The sequence below is a fragment of the Clytia hemisphaerica genome, unplaced genomic scaffold (genome assembly GCF_902728285.1).
Source record: "Clytia hemisphaerica strain Z4C2 unplaced genomic scaffold, Clytia hemisphaerica genome assembly, whole genome shotgun sequence".
NCBI lineage: Eukaryota > Metazoa > Cnidaria > Hydrozoa > Leptothecata > Clytiidae > Clytia > Clytia hemisphaerica.
In genome coordinates, this window is record NW_027103699.1 from 281,318 (window position 1) to 302,276 (window position 20,959).

The following is a 20,959-nucleotide window of genomic DNA, read 5'->3' on the forward strand; positions in this document are numbered from 1 at the left end:
TTGTTGGAAACTGGCTGAAAACACTGATGATAACGAATTCCTCTTACCTTGAGTTTTTGTTAATAAGACTTTCGTGCACTTTAGTGATTTGATCTTCATATTTTGCGTCGTTGATGTATTATCTGAATTTTATGATGGAGAACATATTAGCGCTACAATTGTTATCATAGGGGGGGGGGTGATTGCTCGTCATTTCTGGAAAATTTAGTCACTTTTCTAACACGAAAGATTGCCAAAAATGTTTCAATCTTTTAGTTTTAGGTAAATCTAGTCGACTTTGAGCAATAAAATGTATTCAAAACAGGGAAACTTTAAGTCACCTTAAGGCATCAATATGAAGCAATGATGTAAATGAAAGAGATAACTGTCTACAAAATCACTTACTGAGAGTGTCCAGGAGTAACGGTACCATCAAGATAATAAAATCGATGATCAACTTCATTTTGATATCTCCTTTCAGTTTGGTATATAGGTTTTCAAAGTCAGTTCTGAAAAAAAGGAAAACTAAATAAGATAAACCCCACACATTCGGCAATAGCTTACTTAAAGCAGAGTATAATTTGAAAACTGCAACATAAAACATGTAAACAGACATCAGACGTCGCAAGTTCGTTTATCATCAAGATTTGGTACCTTTCGACAACTTTGGCCAGTCCATCGATCAAAACTTCGATTACTTGTCGGCTGCTATGCTTGTAAAAACCTTTCAATTTTTCGAATACATATTCCCAAGTTTTCTCTATAAACAGAAAACAGGAATTTAAAGATTCGAGACTAAGGGAGTTAAAAGACATTTTCTCGAAAATAGTTTGAAGTGTAGTATAGTAGTAGCAGTGATTGTTCTTGACTCCAAAATGGGAGGTCAGGGTTCGATTCTGATCAGGTGCTACGATTCACTTGGCAAGCGAATGTACCTTCGCCCGGGTCAACCCATACAATGTGAGGGGAATTGGGTACTATACTCTGATAAAAGAGTGCGGGAGGTATCCAAGACATTGTATCTAGGGTCGTGATGTTGCTCACATGAATAAACACTCGCATGATCTCCCACGCTTGTCGGGATCAACGATGTCTGTGTCGGTGTATCCATTCTTCCTTTTTTACCAAAATCCATTTTAGCATTTGGGAACGATTCGTCTTAAACCATGTTCCGAAACGGAACCGTAGCGCGTGAACATGGTCTAATCTTCCTCCATGATCATGAGACCCTCCTAATAAAAAACTTAAATGAATACATAGCAAACCTTGTTCTTGGGCATTTTCAGGCCATATGGAGGTTAGCGCATTAATAATAGCACATGTCTTCGTGAGTTCATTATTAGTTTTCGTACGCGTTTGTTGTTCGCCGTTTTCGTTAGATATGTCCATTTCATCGTCACTGTCTCCTTGCACCTGAAAGAAGTGTTAAGAAATATCAAGTCTGAATTACACACCTCTACAAAACCACACGTATAAGGGGCACAAATCCGTTAGTGGATGTCAGCAGCCTTAAAAATACCATGTTTTAATAAAAATAACCTAAAAAAACCCTGGGGAGGATAGTTATTTATCTGAAACAGGGTATAAAAAACTAGGTAGGTAGAAAATGAAGCCGTTCAATCAGAGGGAATGAGATGATTATAGATATGTGCGATATCATGAACAGGTTGTGTCTACTCGACAGGGAGTACTTTCTCTAGAGAATGGCTCAGTGCACCAGCTAAACATCTTGGATCACCCTCCTGAGTGCTTTCTCATGATTCAGGACTACAATCATGATTGTAATATTTGAGAAATAAGGGAAATCCCCCTCCCCCTACTTACAGACAAGTCTTCGAATATGGGTATGAACCGGTCAACGAGATGAAATTGCCAGGCTTCGATGATGGAAGTGGTACACTTGATAGCATGTAGTTTGTATGTCAAATTGCTCTTGTTGCATTGGATCAACATTTGCTCCATCACCTGGAAGTACATTAAAAAAAAGTGAAATTCTGTAGATAACAATACTCTCGGGTACCTGATAAACGGGGGTTGGGAATAAGCAGGGTGGGTGAAAAAATTCTCAAATCCTAATATTCGGGGGGGGGGGGGGGGGGGGGGGGGTTAATAAGAATGTCCTGGGTGGAAAATTTATGAAATTAATTAGTGGGGGACGCTTATTAGGTACCCAAGAGTACACACTCTTTTTATAAGAATGGTGTTTTTATTTTATCATGTATGTTTTTTTCGGGATATTCTTAGCATATCTTTAATCTTTGGCCAATTTCATCATGAATATTCTTACAGTACATTCTTATTAAAAAAACGTGTAATCTCAGTCATAGCTTTCTCCAATTAAAAATAGACAAAAAGGATTCAGAAAGAGGACCCTAACTTTATTACAAAACTGATGACATCACAATCGAATTTGGACGGGTAAAGAAATTTTGACAAACCTTCTCCATTATAATGAGGTCGTCTTGACTTTTGATACTTTCCCTGTAAAGAATAATGAAAATCATAAATAAACAAGTGATACTTTTATGGACCTACCTGGCTGCTACATCAAATTCAAAATAAACAAATGTCAGAAAAAACCAATTAGAAAATCTCGAGGATTTCCCTAATAACCACTTTTCTGGGACATTTCTGGATCTGGCGAACAGAAATAATTTTTTTTTCAAAATTGGGCTTCATTACTCTCAATCTGTCGAGTATAATAAAAAAATCAAGGAAACCCGTTTTACGCCCGTTTTCAGCTGTTTCGACGATTTTTAAGGAGAATTTTTATTTTCGAAATTTGGGCTTCCTCACATTTTTCGAGAAAAGCTAATAACGAACGAACGGACGAACAAACTAATGAACAAACGAACACAGGTTAATTTATAGGACCTCCAGGTAGGCCCAAAAAGCGCGATGTCGATAAGATAAAAGTTGTAAATTTCTACCAGAATTTTTATCCGATTTTGTTTTAATTCAAGGTAAAATTACTTGTGAAAACGAATATATCTTACTTGCATTTGACACAGAGGTTCATAGTGGTATCCAAAAGTGTTTCCTACAGAACAAAATGAGAAATATTTATAATGAATATTATCAAAGTTGAAGTAATGAAAATTATTGTTTCAATACTGACAGTTTTATTCAAAAAATCCTCAGTTGAAAATCTAATATAATGAATATTAAAGCAACAAGACGAATCCAATCAAGGGTAAATTATGGCGAAAGAAGCTAAACTTCCGCTATTGGTGGCCAGTAAGAAAATGAAACTAATGAAATTCTGCTAGTTTGGAAGAAAACATTCCAATTTCAAGGAGAAGTAATTCCTTACGCGAATCAAATGTTTCTCCAATAGGGCTCCCATAATGGTTAGGGCTCCCATAATGGTTAGAGCTGACATTTAATTAAGCTGAAAAACCTCTACAGGAGATAATAGATGATGTAGTTAAGATTGAAAGGGGCATTAAAACACGTGACGGTTGAGTTTACACACCTTTCCGTCCCATGTTCTGCCAGATAAATTCTCCAAGGTCAATTTCAAAAAATTGATGACGTGCGAAGCTTGCATTGTCCCACCTGAAGTAAAAAGTAAAAACCCAAAATAAGGCCCAAATAAATATTTGGTATACGAATGACATGGTTATACATACATGAACCAAGATTAACTAGAAACACGAGAATGAGAAATTAAAAAAAAAATAAAACGTAGAAAAAGTCAAAAAGATTTGGAAATCAGGCCAAATTTTAGAAAGGCAAGGCAGCATCCGTTGGTGGCCAAAATGGGCACTTTTTCCTGTGTTTTTCCACTAAAAAGGCTATTTTTACCAATATTTGGGTAATTTCAGGAGGGGAGGCGTCTGATAACCGGACGCTTAAAGGGCATGAAAAATGGCCTGGAAATATAACTTTATACATACCTATCGACAATACAACCATATTGATGGCTTTGGTAGCATTTTTTCGAATCACCCATAGTTTGCTTTGGTAACACTCTTTGGCTAGTTCGTAAATTTCTGATAAGTACAACTTCATGGAGGCTTTGGTACCTGTGAGCAGAAAACAATACACAACACATTGAATGACGAGTAGGGTTTAGATCTCCAATAAGACTTTGAAAAGCTGTTTTTTACTAAAGAAAATGATTTGGGAATATATTGATGAAAGAACATATGAAAAAGCTAAAATACCTGAAGGTAGTTCTGCCCAAATTTCAGTCCAAGGTTTTTTGACGTCTCCTTTCGACGATTCTATGATAGAAAAAGTATGGAAAATCATCTCTTTTTGTTCAAACTTAAAGCAAAATAAGTCAGGTTAACTTGTAAAATATGATAGCATACACCCTAGTTTCACAGGCTGTTCGTAATTAGCCGTTACGTTTATCCAAAGAATGAAACCTTGTCACCTGAAAACAATTATATTCACAGCGTAAGGATTGATAAATCTACAAATGGCATCTAATTATGCGTCATAAAAACTACAGCAAAAGACGCAAACAGAGAAAACATCCTACATCTTCCCCGAAGATGAGAGAAGAATCCCTCAGAACGTAGCCAAACGAAAATCTTGTAATCCTAGCCATCCGACATTAATATCACTGGGTCGATAAACTCAAACTTATTTAGAGTTTACCTTCTTGTTGCATGGCAACGAGGACAAGGGGAACCAAAAGGCTGCCATAACTGGTGAACAATTCTGAAGAACTTTTGATCATTGCACCGATACATAGTGAGCAAGCTTCTTCGTTTTTGTTATCTGATGAAGTGAGAAAAGTGATAACGATATTGTAGTTTGGTGCACACAAAAGAAAGTAAATAAAGATAACTCGGTCAACCTGCGTAATCAGAAAGACTGGGTCCACCATAAGTAGCAAATCATTATTGTTACCTATTACAATGATTATATAATTCATATGGTGATATATTCATCATATATCTCGAATACGTACCTTCAGATTCAAAGAACCAGCCCTTGATCTTAGCGATGACTTTTTCTACTGTACTTTCTTGTGCATGCTGTAAAAGGGGAAGAGGGGAAAGACATATAATATAACGAAGATGTTTTCATGACGCTTTTTGATTGAATCTTTAAGAGTTTGAGAATCCATAAACAAGAAAGATTGATTTGATTAAAATGTACGTGATAACTATTACGTATTCAACAAGGTGTAAATGCAGATTCATAGAAACAAAGAACAACCTTCATAACTGCACCAATACAGGAACTATAAGCTTTCTTGATCACCGATGCATTTGAATTCTTCACTCCATTTAAAAGCGATGACAAAAATTTCCCTGAAGGTATATAGATTTAAATATAGAGTTAAATCCACGCAAAATTGCGAAGTCAATTTTTCAGTGATTTAAAATACGGGTTGGAAAGTAAAGTTTTAACTCTGAGTTTTAACATTAGACTTTTAAGACATTAACATTTACGACCTTAGGATATCAGGATTTAAAAGCTCGAAAATGTTCCAATGTGGCTAAAAATATAGTCTGGAATCGACTTAACCCCTTCCAAATCGAAAAATCCAATGAAACAAAGTGGAAGAGCTTTCATTCTGAAAAACATTAAAAACAGCCAAAATTGCCAACATATTTCGGCGCTGATTGTGGTACTTTTGTACAATTTTAATAATAACTTGTGTTTAATTTCTAGGCATGGTATATATTACGTTCAGAAAATGTTTGAACGCAAAAATACAATGTAAATATGCTATTTTTGGCGTATAAAGGACCACTTTCAACTTATTTTTGGCTGATTCGCAAAATTATATCTGAGCGAAATTTCTCAAAATGCTGATTCGTGAAAATAAATGCCATGTTTTTATTCTTCTATGCATCATAGTCAAAAGTTGAATAACACACCTGCATAAGGTTTCATATGTTCTTGACATAACAACACTAAAGATGATATGACGGTTGCTGTTCCAACCTAAAAGGGAGTCGAAAAAAAAGGCTGAGTGTGTGGAAAAATATCGCAAGGTCTACGAAATACACTCAGGTACAGATAATGGTTTTCACAGATATTCTTTATACCCGCATACTACGTCGAAAGTCGATATTTACCCAATGTAAGCAACAGTAGAAACGTAGGACTAATAAACAGCAAATAAGAAAACAAACCTTGGTAGCAATGCCCATGCCAGACTTGAGTAAGAGACACAACTTTGGTGCAAGGTCTCCTAAATTCGTCTCGTTGACATTCATTAAAGACTGCGAAGATAGTAATGGAATGAAATTTTGCTCGTTTTTAATCAGAAGTTAGTAAGAAGTTCTCTACACGTGTTTTTTTATAAGAACAACTATATAAGAACATAAGGCTGCAATAGCCAAAAAAAATTAAAACATGATAAGAACAATTTAAGGCTCCTGAGAAAGATTTAATTCTTGATATGCGTAGGTCAAGACTACGTCATTTTCCCTATAGGAAACACTCGAAAACACCGGAATTTGACCTCTATAGTGTTACTTAAAATAGCAATCCGATAAGGAAAATAACGTAATCTTGACTTACGCATATCAAGAATGGCGCCCGATGAAGGTCACAAAAACGAGTTGAAAATGTTAAGATTAGTGTGAAAAATTATTCTTACCAGATTGATAGCTTCCATCATAGGAGAAGAATTGGTAGAGGAGACACGCAGCACATCAAGCTAAAAAATTGTGTAGAAAGTGTTGTTTGAATAAGCAATAACCTGTGATTATGATTAATAGATATTTATAGAAGTTTTTTAGAAATTTACCACTTACATATATTGTTCAAGCTGTTAAAAGTGAAACTTGTACATTTTAGTACTCCGAGTTTCATTCTTAACAACTTAAACAGCATTGAGATATCATCGAACATTTTGACACCCCCTTCTCACAGACCCGGTAGGAATTTTTTAAGCCACTGATGGGGATAAAAATAACGGACTGCAACTCGATGGGGATTGATATTCCCATATTTTTTATGGCTGGGGATTTCAATTCTGTTTTTTTTCAAGACAGAAAATTCAGTGGGGACGGGAAAATAAGCATCATATTTTGCAGTGAGGATTGGTTTATTTCATTATTAAGTGGGGACAAAAATTGAAGCCCATTCTTTTTTGACCGGGGACGATATTTTGGATAATTTTTCCAGTGGGAAGGGTTCCCAGTGCGAGTCTGTGAGAAGGGGGTGTATTCTGTGCATTAATTTGAGCTAGAATTGTGTTACAAAATGTTCATTTAATAAATACCTTTTCTTGGACATCTCCATCATTAGAAAGCTGCATTCTCAAAGTGTTGAAAGCCTGAAAAGTTCAATTCAACTTCCATGAAATAGCATAGACGTTCTAGCTGGTTTACATGTATCGGTTTAAAAAAACTCACTCGTAACGAAAACTGAGGCAGTGTAACCGCAAAATTGACGATTTTAGGTAATTTTCCTAGAAAAAAACTCGTAACTAAAGCAAACACAGCGAAAAAAAATTGCTTTACAAACCTGTGGTTCCAGTCCACTCAAAGCTTCAAGCATTGTAGGAATAATTGTTGTAACATATTTGTCCAATAGTTTACCCTGTTAAAAGTGACAATAAGGGGAAAACTTGGGCATATGAATTGAAGATTATGTTTGGGGTAAAAAAAGGAGCGTTTGAAATCAGACATTTTTTGAAAGAAAACTATTTCCTGACGAAAAAATTAAAATAAGAGCAATATTACTTTTTTCCAATACTTGTACCAATATAACAACTTAATCGTTTTGCATTTTCGGAGATTCTCTTCCGAGGGACAGATTTTTGAAAAGTCTTGTATGTAAAAAAATATTGGGCACCTCATTACAATAATACGAAATATTAAAATCAAAAAGAAATTCATTTACCCCTGTTTTCGTGATTTTAACCAATGTTTTTAAACTGAAAATATAGAATAAAGAAGAGGAAAATTAAACAAATGCACTTCAATGTTTTAGACGAAAAAATATTGATCTTCAGTATAACGAATTGAATTCATGATCATGGAATCTGTTGCAATGTCTTCCACGCATCCAACAGCTGATTGGTTGCAAGCGAAGTATTGACTAAATTTACGTCACTAAGAACCAATCAGCTGGTTGGGCCCATGTCAGAAGACATTGCAATGGCGCATATTATGAATACCATAGTATAAGAAAGCCGCGGCTGGAATATGTACCACATTGTCTTCTCAGTTAATTGCTGTTCTATCTCTGCCTCCGAGCTTTATAAGAACATCAAGATGCTCAATTTATTATTGGTAGATAGTTTTTTGAAATCCTTCTCTTGTTTTCCTTCACAAAAAGTTTTTTGACTGCTAGATATCTTTGAATCTGTACCCAATAGAATACTTGAACTAATTTGGACATATTATTTTAGGGGTATTTTGTGGAAAAAAATAGTTCTTCGCCAAAATCGAAATTATAAGAACTATATTCAAGATGACAACTTTCTTGTCAGTTTGAACGATAAATTTTGAAGGTGCTGGCTTGAAACTTTCACAGTATTATCTAGATGTACTTTTTCATTGATTTCTAAAAAGATTTCACTGAAATATTGCGAAGGCATTCGAGGCACTTTGTTTATTTTTAAGTTCTTTCAGCCCAGCCATTTTGTGCTTGTTTAAATTTCTTATTGTTGATCTTTCCTTTACAATAATTTTATAATGCAAGTGTATTATCAAGGGTATATCATTAATGTCTAAAACACACTGAGAAGTAAGTATTAACGACAAACCAATAAAATTTACCATTAAAGATGCTACATTACTGATCTGTTGATCAAAAAATAGTCATCAAATACGACAGAGATAGAACAACAGAATTTCAGATGTTATCATTCCAGCCGCGGCTTTCTTATACTATGTGAATACCAACCTGATAGCTTTGACTTCATCCACTCGACTTGTGATACCAACATTCAGAAGAACATCTAGAATCTTCTCCAACGCTTGCTCACCAACTTCCGAGTTCTGTGTCTCACAAAATCGAACTGACAACTATAAAACATATTTTCAGAAGGTGTTTAGTATAAGGTTAATTGCATTGAAAAGTAGGAAGATATTCAACTTAGATTGTCCGGTGTGGGAATATGAGCTTTTCAGAACATATACACGTCGTACACCCGTATCTAAAGGATTAATGAAAAAGTTTCACGAAAAATCGCAACATTTCCGACAAAAACGAATTCAAGGAAAAAATATTTTTCACGAGCATAAACTTTCGCAAATGGCCCTAGAAAGAAATTTCAAAAACAATTTTCGTGTAAAAGACAAAATTTTATGCTCGCGAAAGTTTGTACGCCAAAACTTCTCTGTTGGGAAATAGAACAGCAAGAAATCGACAACAAAATAAGCAATTATAATAACAGATCAAAAGAAAGCGTGACAAGTTGGCCATGGTCAGAAAAAACCATAATACAACCTACATTACTAAGGGCGATAACAAGGGCGGTGGCGGCTTTCCGGACGGTTTCTTTGACGTCATCCATAAGTTTGAAGGCAATATTCCAGATGTCCACTAAATGAGGTACTATCTCATTGTCTGGGATTTCTTTCAGCAAATCTTTCAACGCCGAGCAACTGCAGCGTAAAAAGTTTAAAGTAAATTGCCTGAAAAAGCGTACAACCAAACTGATTTTTTTTAAATAAGAAATGAATCAAAATATCACTATGTTGAACTAGAATAACCAGGGACTACCTTACCAAGCTTCTCTTGTCCTCCACAAGTTATGTGTGATGTTCGACATCAAATCCTCTAAAATGCTTCGCCAATGGGTGGCTATCTAAAAGGGAAATATCGTCATAAATTACTAACGATACTTTACAGTTGGTCAATCAAGCGATTTTACTCTAGCAAACATATACTCACTCTAAAGTCTCGAATAGGAGGGGGTCCGAATTTTTTTTCAAAATCTAATAAACAAGGAGTTCCGAATAACCGGAATTGTACCTCCAAAAAAAACCCGAAAATAAGGTATTTATAAGCTAAAAACAGGCTATTTAGAGCAATTCATCTTGTAATGGCTGAAAATATTTTCAAAAGTAAATAAACGCAGGGGAGGCTTCTAAGAACGGGGGCGTCCGAAATTTTTCGAAAATTAATAACCGGGTGGGGACGTTTATTTGTATTTAGAGTACTATTAGGTGCCAAATAAACGGGGGGGGGTCCTAATAAGGTCCGGGGGTGTTGGAAAATTTTCGAAAAATTAACAAGCGGGGGCCCCCGTTTATTTGGCACTAAAGAGTACATGAATAAAGCTATGGATGTATGAAACTATGAAAGCGTTGTACCCAAAAACAGAAACGAGCTTGAAAAGTCTTAATTCGATCACCTGCTCACAATCTGGGAAAACTTGATTGAATACAAAATATAATGAAATGGTTAGAAAATGTTACTTACCATGTTTTTCTCATCTTTGACCAGTACTGACCAGATGCTCGTCATGGAACGTTTGAGCGATGAATTTGGGTCGTATTGATATCTGAAAAAGATTATTACAAGAATATGTTTTTTTATCATCAGTGGAAGTAATACAAGCGAATTATTGTACTTGCACTTTTGAGGACGGTGAAGTGACTGAAAGGATTTGGAATAACCCGCAGTTTTGACCCGCAAAATTGAGGATGGTAAAAGTGCTTGTTTACCGTCGTCCTCGGTCAATCAGGATCTAGATGAATTAGAAGCTAACTGTCTCCGTCACAGGAAAACACACATAGATAAACTCGCTACTAGAATATAAGGGAAAAGGAAAAACATAGACAATACCTGTACAGTTTCGGTATGATCAATCCAATTAAAGGTTTTATTTCTTCACCAGCAATTTCAGCGATAGCTTTGATACCAAATGCTGCACCCTAGAAGTTTTAAATCAATTGTTGAAAAAAAAAAATGGACGCAAAGTCATGCCAAAGATCATCATCAATAACTACGAACTTGATCTCACGGTAGACATTACAAATCAGTGTTCAAAGCAAGGTCTTTCGTCTGAGACGGAAAATAGATTTTACACGGCGATTAGCACATATATTTATGAGATTTTGGGTGAATCATGTAGCATGGGTAAGCCTCTTTATATACTTCACTGGAACGGAAATCCGTCTGAGACGGAAGAACTTTTTAGTCTGGTAATTTTCGTGCTTTCATTTGTACAGCTAAGTGAAGAGCTTTTAAACATCGGACTCATTTGGAGGCAGAAAAGGCAAAGAAAATCAAATAAATGGTAATAATTCTTTGAAAAGCCTAACAATCAGACTTACTTACGTATAAATACGTATAATTCATAAAGAACAAAAAATGAAAAAAGGTTTGAGTTTTACAGACCTTTCCTCAAAAATCGGTGCACCGTCTAAGAATGGAAGTGTGTCTTTCATGTGTCACAGACTTTTAACTGAAGAAGTGAGACTAAATGATACCTTTTTCGAATTCCAAACAGCGTTATGGTTGGCCAATGACATGAACTTGTAGATTAAGTCTGGTTTATTCATAGAGGTTGCAAGAGAGCAGAGCTCTTTGTACGTTGACAGTTTCGATCTAAAAGGAAGACAAAACTTTTCATTAAAAATTACCACATAAACAAAGTTTATCACAAAGGAAGTATTACGTTAACAAAGAAACGATAAGGATGCTCGAAAAGAGTTTGAACCGTCTCTTTCTTAAGACAGTGGCCAAGCAAGGTTTTTCTTTTGAGAAGGAAATAAAATTAACATCTTTTCCAAGAAAATTGGTAATCTGTGCTCTTTTGAACATTGTTCTTGAGGGAAAACAAACATAATAGAAAATATTTCGTTGAAAAGTTAATCTTAAGCTTTGGACGATATCTTTCATAGTATCAACCTAGGTTTAGGTCCCAGGCAAAAATAAGGTCCCCCTGAGTTTGAAGTCCCCCTAAAGATTTTTTGGTAGCCCCCAGGGCTTTCGACCCTCAACACTTTTAAAAGTTTATTCCACAAAAAAAAGGTTATTCGATGTAAATTGTGTTCCAGTTCAAAGGTTAAGATGAAATATTTTTTCATTTTATATAAAAACATTTCGCCGCAGCCGAAAATCTTTCAGTTTCATGAGCTTTAATTTGAGGAACTGAAGCCAACAATTAAGATGAAGTGTTCAGCCCCGACGTTAAATGACGAAATTCCACCCCCCAAATATGTTAAACAACTTCAGCCCCCCCCCAAATTCTTTGGGCTTTTTGGAGGGTGTAACTAGCAAGGGGGCTGACGATATGTCTTTGAAAATAAAGATGAAAAAATATTTTTTCTACTTGATCAAAACATTTGATAACATAATTTTCTGAAACTTTAAAAAAGCCTCGCTGATTTCGAACATAAATTCTGATTTGTCATCTTTTAAATCAAAAGTTATAACACCTTGCAATAGGTCCATTTCGACCATTTTTATCAATTTATCGTACATTTGGACCTTTTTTGTCAAAACGTAAGTACTATTGGTTTTATTGACGTCAATTATCAGAAAATAATTATTATGACGTCAAATAAAAAAAATTTGATATGAAAAGACTATTTTCTGCATAAAGAAAGTTATCGTTTCGACCCACCTTTGAGAATAGACGCTCGAAGGATTTTTCTCGTTGTTTTATGAGAATTGTATTATTGAAACTTGTTAATTATATTGATATATTGAAATATCATGATGACTATTGAAGCACAAGAGTGCTTACATTATGGATTTGTTCTGGGACGGAGTCTTGGTGAGGGAGGCTTCGGACAAGTGAAACAGGCGTCGTACGCTAGATTCGACTGCCCGAATGACTCTCTTGCCAAAAGGCTCCGTTCCATGGGACACAGCGACCAAGTAAGTTATTTTGTTTCTTCTTCTTTATATACTACGGCTTTTTAATGTCAGTTTTAATGTCAGCTTCGACATCTCTACGGTAGAAAATATTTGAATATGGGTTTTTTGGATAGTCTGTAACATTATGATTGCCACATTGGTATAAAAACATTTAATGATCGCTTTCAAGGCATAAAATCTATGAGTCAAGAAAATGAGAGATATGAAAGCATCGCTTGAATTGCAAGAATGGTTCCTTGATTCATAAAAATGACTTTGTCGGCGGGATGGGGGAAATTTTCCTTGAAGAACTTTCCAAAATGAAAAAGAAATTTTGTACATTAATGGAAACGAATTCTGATATTTTTTAATCACAATAATTGATCAAACGGCCAAATGATTAAGTTAAGTCCTCATAAATCGAGCATCGACCGATTGACTCATGACTGATTCGAAAAAAGAAATCTCCCTCAATTTTACTTTCGCAAATAAGGCACATTCATAAAAATCGGGAAAGATTGTGTTTCCGAATGTGCCTACATAATTTACACGTATACATTGAGTGAATATGAATACCTCAAATATTGAAAGAGTGTTGGTTTTGAGACTATAAAGGTACTGTTTGGGGGGGGGGTATTCAGTCTAAAAAAGGGTTTGTGTGGATCTTGCAGGTCGGTGCGCAGTTCCTCTAAAGGGCTATTTAGACTACACAATATATTGGCTTACAATATTCGACAATATGGTTTGTTGAACTTAATGTACGAACTAAACAACAGTAACTCTATTATAACAATGAGTTTTCTTTCTGTAGACAATCCCCTCTATTTCAGAGGGAGGGGTACGTTAGGTCACGATCATTTTTGACTGGATACCGCTAGTAGCACCCTCGGATTGAACCTATTGTTGAAATTTCCCAAGCGATTTTCAGGAGTGGTCTTTAGACGCCTTTTTAAGGGCCAGTAAACGACTTAATAAACAATGACTATTAATAGCGGACTTTTTGCAGCGTCCGTTTTAACAATTGGACGGCTGGTCTCAAACCGGACTCGAATAACCGGTCGACATCCTTTTCTAAAAAACAATTTTGTTGATATACTCGTTATTAAAAAACACAATCGAACCAGGAAATGGAAAGCAGCCAGGGTCTGTGGAAATCAAAATTTGCTCTGAAGGCCGATCTAAATACCAGTCTGGTCCGATTAGGAGTCAAATTATGAAAATCGAACTTTTAACTTAAACTCAAACTTATGCAACTATATTGCAAACGCATTTGCAATATATTGTGAGCGTCATATGGTACTCAAATTGCCTGATATTTAAGCAAATTACAGTCGGGACCACTACATGAAAAAGGCAACTATTGCCTTAACAGGAAATATTTTCCAAACGAGAAGGTGGAAAACTTCCCGAAATGGCTAGACTTTCCAAATCGGGAAGTTCAACAGTTTCCCGATCGGGAAAGTGTCCTCTGAGCACTCTGGAAATGCACGTGGGAAGTTTAAAACTTGTCCCTCTTGCAAAGGAGAGAAAATAAATAATATTCACCAGATAGTTAAGAAATCCAACGGGTATTCGCTTCTTAATTCTTCTTACTTCATTCCCAATTAAAAAATTCCCTATTTGGAAACTCGATCAAGAAACAAAAATCTGCTTTGTTTACAGAAATTCTGGGACGATGAAAAGTTCTTGACCAAAACGGGAAACAGAAAAGTAATGAAATTTTCAATCTGGAAACAGTTTCCTTTTCAGGTTATTTTCACCTTCCCGTTGGGGAAATATTTCCCATTAAGGCAATAGTTGCCTTTTCCGTGTAATGGTACCGACAGAAACTTGATTAATAAAAATTGACGTCATTGAAAATATTTTTTGACGTCAAATAAAATACTTGCAGATAACTGTTTTCAAAAAACTTTTATGTTTCATTCTTCGAACCCACCTTCTTGCCTAGACTTGAAGGATTTGTATCTGCTCATTTTCGAGAAGATAGTTGAATAAAATTGTAAAAATTTCATAAATTGAAACGTATGAATCTTCAATATGGTAGCTCTTACTATAGTAGAAGATTGTCTTTTGAATGGATTTGTTCTAGGACGGAGCCTAGGCGAGGGAGGCTTTGGCATGGTTAAACAAGCAAAATACGCTAAGTTTGATCTCCCAAACGATCCTCTCGCCAAAAGGCTTCGATCCTTAGGACACAGCGACCAAGTAAGTTGTACTGCGGCTTATTCCTGAATGTTTGGCGATTCTGTTTCCATAATTAAGTTTCAAATTGATTTTTCCAAAAAAGGCTTTATTTTGTTGACCAGCTCATTCTCGCTAAGTATTCATCAAAGAGAAAAACTGAAACCACAAACCTCCTTGCGGCCTAGGAATGGATGATAGTATGGAATCAAAATTGCTGAAAATATAATACTTTTCTCTCTTTTTCAATTGCAGGTCGCCATTAAGATCATGCCGAAGTCTATCGGAATGGTTACAATCAAAACCGAACTGAATTGCATGATCAGTCTTTCAGGTTCTTCCAACGTTGTAAGTATTTCCTCTTTCGAATAAAAATGTTTCAACGGAGTAGAAGGAAGTTTTGGAGCATCTTGGGGAAGGGAGGGGTTAAGAATTATATGTAAACAGAAATGAGTAGCACCACGACCATAAACCTGAAAAATGCCTCCAAAACACCTAAATTATGAATTCTTATAGTTTCAATACTACATTACGAAATTCCAATTTCTTTGGAAAATTATAAGGAAATCAAAACGTATTTTTACAGGTTCAACTCCTCAAGTTCTTCCAAGGAAAAGAACACGTATATTTTGTTATGGAGTTTTGCAGCGTTGGAGACCTGGCACATTTCGTGTTCAAAAACAAAAATATTGACAACATGAAATTCTTTAAAGAGATTGTTCTTGGTGTGCAGCAATGCCACCAAAAAAACATTGCTCATCGGTAAGATCTTTTTGATTTGATCAATTACAAATTTACCAGTTTATATAAGTAGAAAGGTTACATATAGACCAGCCCAAGCCCTTGAATAAGAATTTTTGAAATCATATTGGAGATAAAAATTCGATGAAAACTTGTTAAAAATCAAGAAACATTTTGAAAATGACTTCCAAGATGTTTTCCTCAAACACACTTGTCACCTAACAAATCTAGTTATGTTAGGGAAGAAATTTACATTTTACAACCCATAAATAAAGTGATATTTTCTTTTTTTTTCTCGATTTTTCTTTTTACTTAAAGATTTTTGGTTACTTTTGTTTTTTCAGCGATCTGAAACTGCAAAATGTTTTGATCGATCAAAACGGTACTGTCAAAATTGCTGGTAAGTTTTAAACCAAGATTTTTAAGCGTTTACAAAAGTATAAACGTTTGTAGCATGCCCAAAGCAGGGTTTGCTGGTGTATCCATCTTTAGCAGAAAAATTGTGACTAAGGAAAGATTTAAAGTCTTTATACATGTCAATGTTTGAGTTTTCTATCAAGTTATATTATGAAGCTAAAAGGCAATACAGCATTCATTTGATTAATCAATTTTGCCATTACGATATATTTGTTCATCTATGACCCCCAATTTTCCTTCAATTTCAGATTTTGGTCTTGGATTTATCCTTTCCGAACCAGGACAGTTATGCGATGAATACTGTGGTACACCAGGTTACACAGCCCCAGAAGTTGACCGTGGCTATCAGCTTTTAAGTTACGATCCGTATTGTGGCTTTAAAGCTGATATTTACAGTCTGTAAGTTGATTTTTTTATCTCAATTATTTTCACAACTTCTGAAAAACTTCGAACTTTAACTAACAACGCCGTCCTATTATCCACTGAGTCCTATGTGTACTTAAAGATTTCTCGTTGGATGGTTTGCAGGCTCGATTTCTCATGTTAGTTGAACTCCTCGAGTGGCACAAAAAAGAACGCTCGACTAACTTTTGTAACAAGACAGCTTGAAGGCACCAAGGCAAAATGGTGTACAGGGACATTAAAGTCCCGAGTCCCTCATTGATACTCTTAAACTAATGTCTATTTTTTTTCTTGTCGGTAGGTCCTATCTGCACTCTGTATCATCTAACGATTTCCTTTTTCTTTAACTTTTTAGTGGAGTCATCTTGTACAGGCTATTAACTGGAAAATATCCACAAAAAACGTGGTTTAAAGATTCTTTTTTCTCTGCAGGTAGGATTTTTGTCCTCGACTTTGTTCTAGTTGAATTTTTATGTAAATTTACATCTTCTCAACAAAAGTCGTTGATCAGCCACGATTCCCCTCAAATCAAACACTGCCAAAATCTATTTACAGACCTTTTTGTTCGGGTTCCTCTAAATAAAACAATTTCGCATTCTTCACTTTAGAATGCCGAGACCTCTTGCTTTCTATGTTGAAATATGAACCACAACATCGTCCATCAATCAACGAAATTGCCAACCACCCTTGGTTTGCATCTCAAGACGAAGAGGTTAATAAAGAAAGTCAAGAGAACGAAAAACTTCAAATGATTAACAAACTTGTTGAAAAGCTTGATGGTCTAAACGCAAACAGAAAACAACTTGACGAAGCGTTAGTCCAAGCTAAAAACAAAAACAAGATTTTGAAACAGCAACTCGGCATTGCACAAAAGGTACATTAAAGATTTTCTTTTAAATTAAGTAGATAACGTTTGCTAGCTCGTCAGTGAATTACAAGCTTTTTCACATCGAGTTGAACCGAACGTGGAGCAATATTGATTACAAAGAAGGGAAGAAATATTTTTTTTGTTTATTCAGCACAAATTTAACACAATATAACTATAGGAGACACCCGTCTCATATAAAACAAGTGTCTAAAATGAAACGGGAACACTTCTGTAAAATTAAAACCTTTAAGAAGTATATTTCATTGAAGCTTAATTTTGTCATATTTCATTGAAGCTTAATTTTGTCAAGTAAGCCATGGTCACCTGTCGTTTCTTCTCGTTGGGCCGATGAAACGATAACTCGGATACTATGCGAAATTCAAAGGGGAGGCAGATCTAAAATATATATTTCTTGCTCCTTTCTGGCCGATTGAAAATAATTGTATTATTCTTTTGGCCTTCATTTTAGGATCAAATCCTTCAACACAACGGAAAATCTATCTTGAAACCAAACACGGTAAGCATTATCTTCATAAAAATAATTCGCCTTTGCCTCGCTGACCCAATGAGAATTTTTTTGACACGTAAGAATGAAAAGAAGGAGGTGAATGAGAAGTAGTTTTTAATCGTGTTCAACTTAAAAGTTGTTTTAACTCGAGTTTGGGCGAGCGTTAGAAATCTTGTTCCTGCTTAATTCTTTTATATTTTTAACAAAATATTTTAAATGCAGTATCAAACAGATCAGTAAACCAGATTGATTGCTGACTCAACATTTTAATGATGGTAAATATTTTTATTTATTTTCTGTAGGTTCCAATCAACAACATCAAAGTCATCAAAGATGAAAAACGTGTGATGATTGAAAACTTGATTAAAAAAATTTACAACATCAAGAATGTCATCAAGAACAAAAACCGAATGCTGGTTGAGTTAAAGAACGAAAATACCAAACTTGCGCAAGACATCGAGAAAATCACATGCGTTACTAACAACTCACGATTTCCTAATGGACACCATTTCCAGCCCCAAGAATTCTGGGAATGAATCAATCAAAAACATTTTTGTTAGTTTTGTAAATAGTATATAATCAAAAGAACTTTATAAAATCATGGTATTAAAAATCAAAATCAAATACAAACAAAACTCTTTAAAAACCCAAGAACAATAATGCCGTGTTTTTACTTCCCTCGTTCTAGCACATGATAAGGCATTACCCAAAGACGTAGAGCCGATATTAATAAAATATGATGAAAAACTATAACAATAACACCTTTTTGCATCATGCCAACCGAAACATTTTGCGTGGGTTCTTCTTCGTATCGTAAAAAGTAAACACCTCTTACAAAGTAAACAGGCTCAAAATAAGAAAAATACCAAACCTATTCTGCACCGTAACGCATTTTGCTCGATAACACCACTGCTTTTAGTTTGAAAAGATCGGGATTAGTAGAATCCCTCTAACGGGCACCACAGGTAATTTTTTCACTATCGGATAAAATATTCACCATACTAGAATGTTGAACTTAACCAAGTGGAGAATATTAAAACGAACTATCCAAACCAATCGGGGCAGTTTAATCTGCGCATTTAACTTCTAGACAGAAAATCTTCATAAAAAGTAGTTGATTAGGATCGGGCTGTCCAGAAAACCAATTAATTAACTAACAGACCAATTAATGAGTCCCCCCTGCGGACCTTCAGTTTACACAATCACGCAATTTTTTCCCAAATTCACGCATTCACGCAATGTTTTTTCGCAATTACCAAAATTTTTGTTCGCGCAAAGTTTTTCAATTCAAGCATTCACGCAATTTTTTTTTAATTTTCACGCATTCGCGCAAGTGAAAAAGCCCATTCACGAATTCAAGCAAACTGCCGGGGGTTCCCAATAACCAACGGATCTCATATCAGAAATTATTGCATTCAGAAAACTTCACACGCCATTTTCAGATACTGTGGAATTGCCTTTTCTACTGAATTTACTCTGAGAATTCGTGATAATCTAAGTACCTTAAGTTTCATCATAGTGTTTATTATTTAATGGGTCACTAAAAACGTACAAAAATGGTATAGATAATTGATTTCGGAAAATTGACGTCACTCATTGAAAAAATTATTGACGTCAAATATAAAAAAGTTGATATAAAACGACTATTTTCTGCAGAAAAAAAGTTATCGTTTCGACCCACCTTTGAGAATAGACGCTCGAAGGATTATTCTCGTTATTTTATGAGAATTGTATTATTGAAACTTGTTAATTATATTGATATATTGAAGTATTATGATGACTATTGAAGCACAAGAGTGCTTACATTATGGATTTGTTCTGGGACGGAGTCTTGGTGAGGGAGGCTTCGGACAAGTGAAACAGGCGTCGTACGCTAGATTCGACTGCCCGAGTGACTCTCTTGCCAAAAGGCTCCGTTCCTTGGGACATAGCGACCAAGTAAGTTATTTTGTTTCTTCTTCTTTAAATACTACGGCTTTATAATGTCAGTTTTAATGTCAGGTGCGACATCTCTACGGTAGAAAGGGGTTTTTTGAATATAGTCTGTAACATTTTGATTGCCACATTGGTATTCAGACATTTAATGATCGCTTTCAAGGCATAAAAACTGTGAGTCAAGAAAATGATAGATATGAAAGCATCGCTTGAATTGTAAGAATGGTTTCTTGATTCATAAAAATTACTTTGTCGGCGGGATAGGGAAAATTTTCCTTGAAGAACTTTCCAAAATGAAAAAGAAATTTTTTTTCATAAGGAAGGTACATTAATTCAAATTTTTTAATTACAATAATTGATCAAACGGCCAAATGATTAAGTTAAGTCCTCATAAATCGAGCATCGACCGATTGACTCATGACTGATTCGAAAAGAGAAATCTCCCTCAATTTTACTTTCGCAAATAAGGCCCAAATTCACAAAAATCGGGAGAGATTCTATTTTCGAATGTGCCTACATAATTTACATGTATACATTGAGTGAATATGAATACCTCGAATATTGAAAGAGTATTGGTTTTGAGACCATAAAGGTACTGTTGGGGGGGGGGGGTTAGTTAGGCTAGACCATGAAAGTGTGTCTGGTATTAACTGTTGGGGGAGGGGGTATTCAGTCTAAAAAAGGGTTTGTGTGGATCTTGGAGGTCGGTGCCCAGTTTCTCTAAAGGGCTACTTAGACTACACAATATACCTTATCGGGGAAAAAAATGTCAGAGTTTTATTTAGTCGGTTTTTTTTTTGGTCGGGGAAGAATTTCGTCACCTAGAAGCATTTTCGTCACTTTCCCCCGGCCAAAATTTCAAATTCGTCACTTTTCCCCGACGAAATTTACAATTTAGTCACTTTCACCCAAGTAAATTGTCCAAATTAGCTCGAAAAAAGATCTTGTAATTCGACGCTTAAAGCACTAATTTCGGTTAATAAAGGTGTAAAAAATTTAGATTTTAATTTTGGTTGGAGTTTAAAAAATCGGATAAAAGTTTTGGTCGGGGATAAAAAAATCAGGTAAAAGTTTTGGTCGGGTGATAAAATATCGGGGAAAAAATTCGTCGGGGGAAAGTTTCGTCACCCCCTCAAAATATGGTTTGTGGAGTTCCATATATGTGTAATGTACGAAGTAAACAA

The 20,959-nt window shown here is 35.3% G+C and overlaps 2 protein-coding genes across 3 annotated transcripts in view; one reads left to right on the forward strand and one right to left on the reverse strand.

The window, feature by feature from the left end:
- Positions 1-20,959, reverse strand: part of LOC136803984 (proteasome adapter and scaffold protein ECM29-like) — a 71,087-nt gene that overhangs the window by 4,103 nt on the left and 46,025 nt on the right. Inside the window, exons 30-54 of the mRNA XM_067060718.1 lie at positions 11,349-11,466; positions 10,702-10,790; positions 10,336-10,417; positions 9,639-9,718; positions 9,362-9,515; positions 8,812-8,933; positions 7,804-7,837; positions 7,426-7,500; positions 7,181-7,234; positions 6,554-6,613; positions 6,084-6,173; positions 5,826-5,892; positions 5,158-5,252; positions 4,907-4,973; positions 4,591-4,713; positions 4,149-4,208; positions 3,879-4,007; positions 3,455-3,537; positions 2,976-3,019; positions 2,418-2,460; positions 1,804-1,944; positions 1,245-1,392; positions 634-739; positions 385-488; positions 48-122 (exon numbers count right to left, since the gene is read on the reverse strand). Coding sequence (XP_066916819.1) covers positions 48-122; positions 385-488; positions 634-739; positions 1,245-1,392; positions 1,804-1,944; positions 2,418-2,460; positions 2,976-3,019; positions 3,455-3,537; positions 3,879-4,007; positions 4,149-4,208; positions 4,591-4,713; positions 4,907-4,973; positions 5,158-5,252; positions 5,826-5,892; positions 6,084-6,173; positions 6,554-6,613; positions 7,181-7,234; positions 7,426-7,500; positions 7,804-7,837; positions 8,812-8,933; positions 9,362-9,515; positions 9,639-9,718; positions 10,336-10,417; positions 10,702-10,790; positions 11,349-11,466 — 2,243 coding nt within the window. The remainder of the gene's footprint in view (positions 1-47; positions 123-384; positions 489-633; positions 740-1,244; positions 1,393-1,803; positions 1,945-2,417; positions 2,461-2,975; positions 3,020-3,454; positions 3,538-3,878; positions 4,008-4,148; positions 4,209-4,590; positions 4,714-4,906; positions 4,974-5,157; positions 5,253-5,825; positions 5,893-6,083; positions 6,174-6,553; positions 6,614-7,180; positions 7,235-7,425; positions 7,501-7,803; positions 7,838-8,811; positions 8,934-9,361; positions 9,516-9,638; positions 9,719-10,335; positions 10,418-10,701; positions 10,791-11,348; positions 11,467-20,959) is intronic.
- On the forward strand, positions 12,489-18,481 carry LOC136804005 (testis-specific serine/threonine-protein kinase 5-like). 2 transcript variants are annotated; one of them, XM_067060746.1, is made up of 9 exons: positions 12,489-12,744; positions 15,160-15,252; positions 15,491-15,666; positions 15,990-16,045; positions 16,311-16,461; positions 16,820-16,896; positions 17,073-17,338; positions 17,802-17,849; positions 18,143-18,481. In XM_067060746.1, exons 1-9 carry the CDS (start codon positions 12,580-12,582, stop codon positions 18,374-18,376), a joined length of 1,266 nt encoding a protein of 421 aa, XP_066916847.1. In that variant the 5' UTR covers positions 12,489-12,579; the 3' UTR covers positions 18,377-18,481. The 2 variants fall into 2 exon arrangements, with proteins under 2 accessions (XP_066916847.1, XP_066916846.1); XM_067060745.1 differs by lacking the exon at positions 12,489-12,744 and adding an exon at positions 14,663-14,928.

What these genes read in the sequence shown, in the direction of transcription:
- LOC136804005 (XM_067060745.1), top strand. Translation starts at nt 14,761, where the DNA reads ATGGTAGCTCTTACTATAGTAGAAGATTGTCTTTTGAATGGATTTGTT. An exon ending in TTTCAGGTTCTTCCAACGTT is followed by an intron (nt 15,253 to 15,490) that starts GTAAGTATTTCC and finishes GTATTTTTACAG; the next exon opens with GTTCAACTCCTCAAGTTCTT. An exon ending in AAAGCTGATATTTACAGTCT is followed by an intron (nt 16,462 to 16,819) that starts GTAAGTTGATTT and finishes TTAACTTTTTAG; the next exon opens with TGGAGTCATCTTGTACAGGC.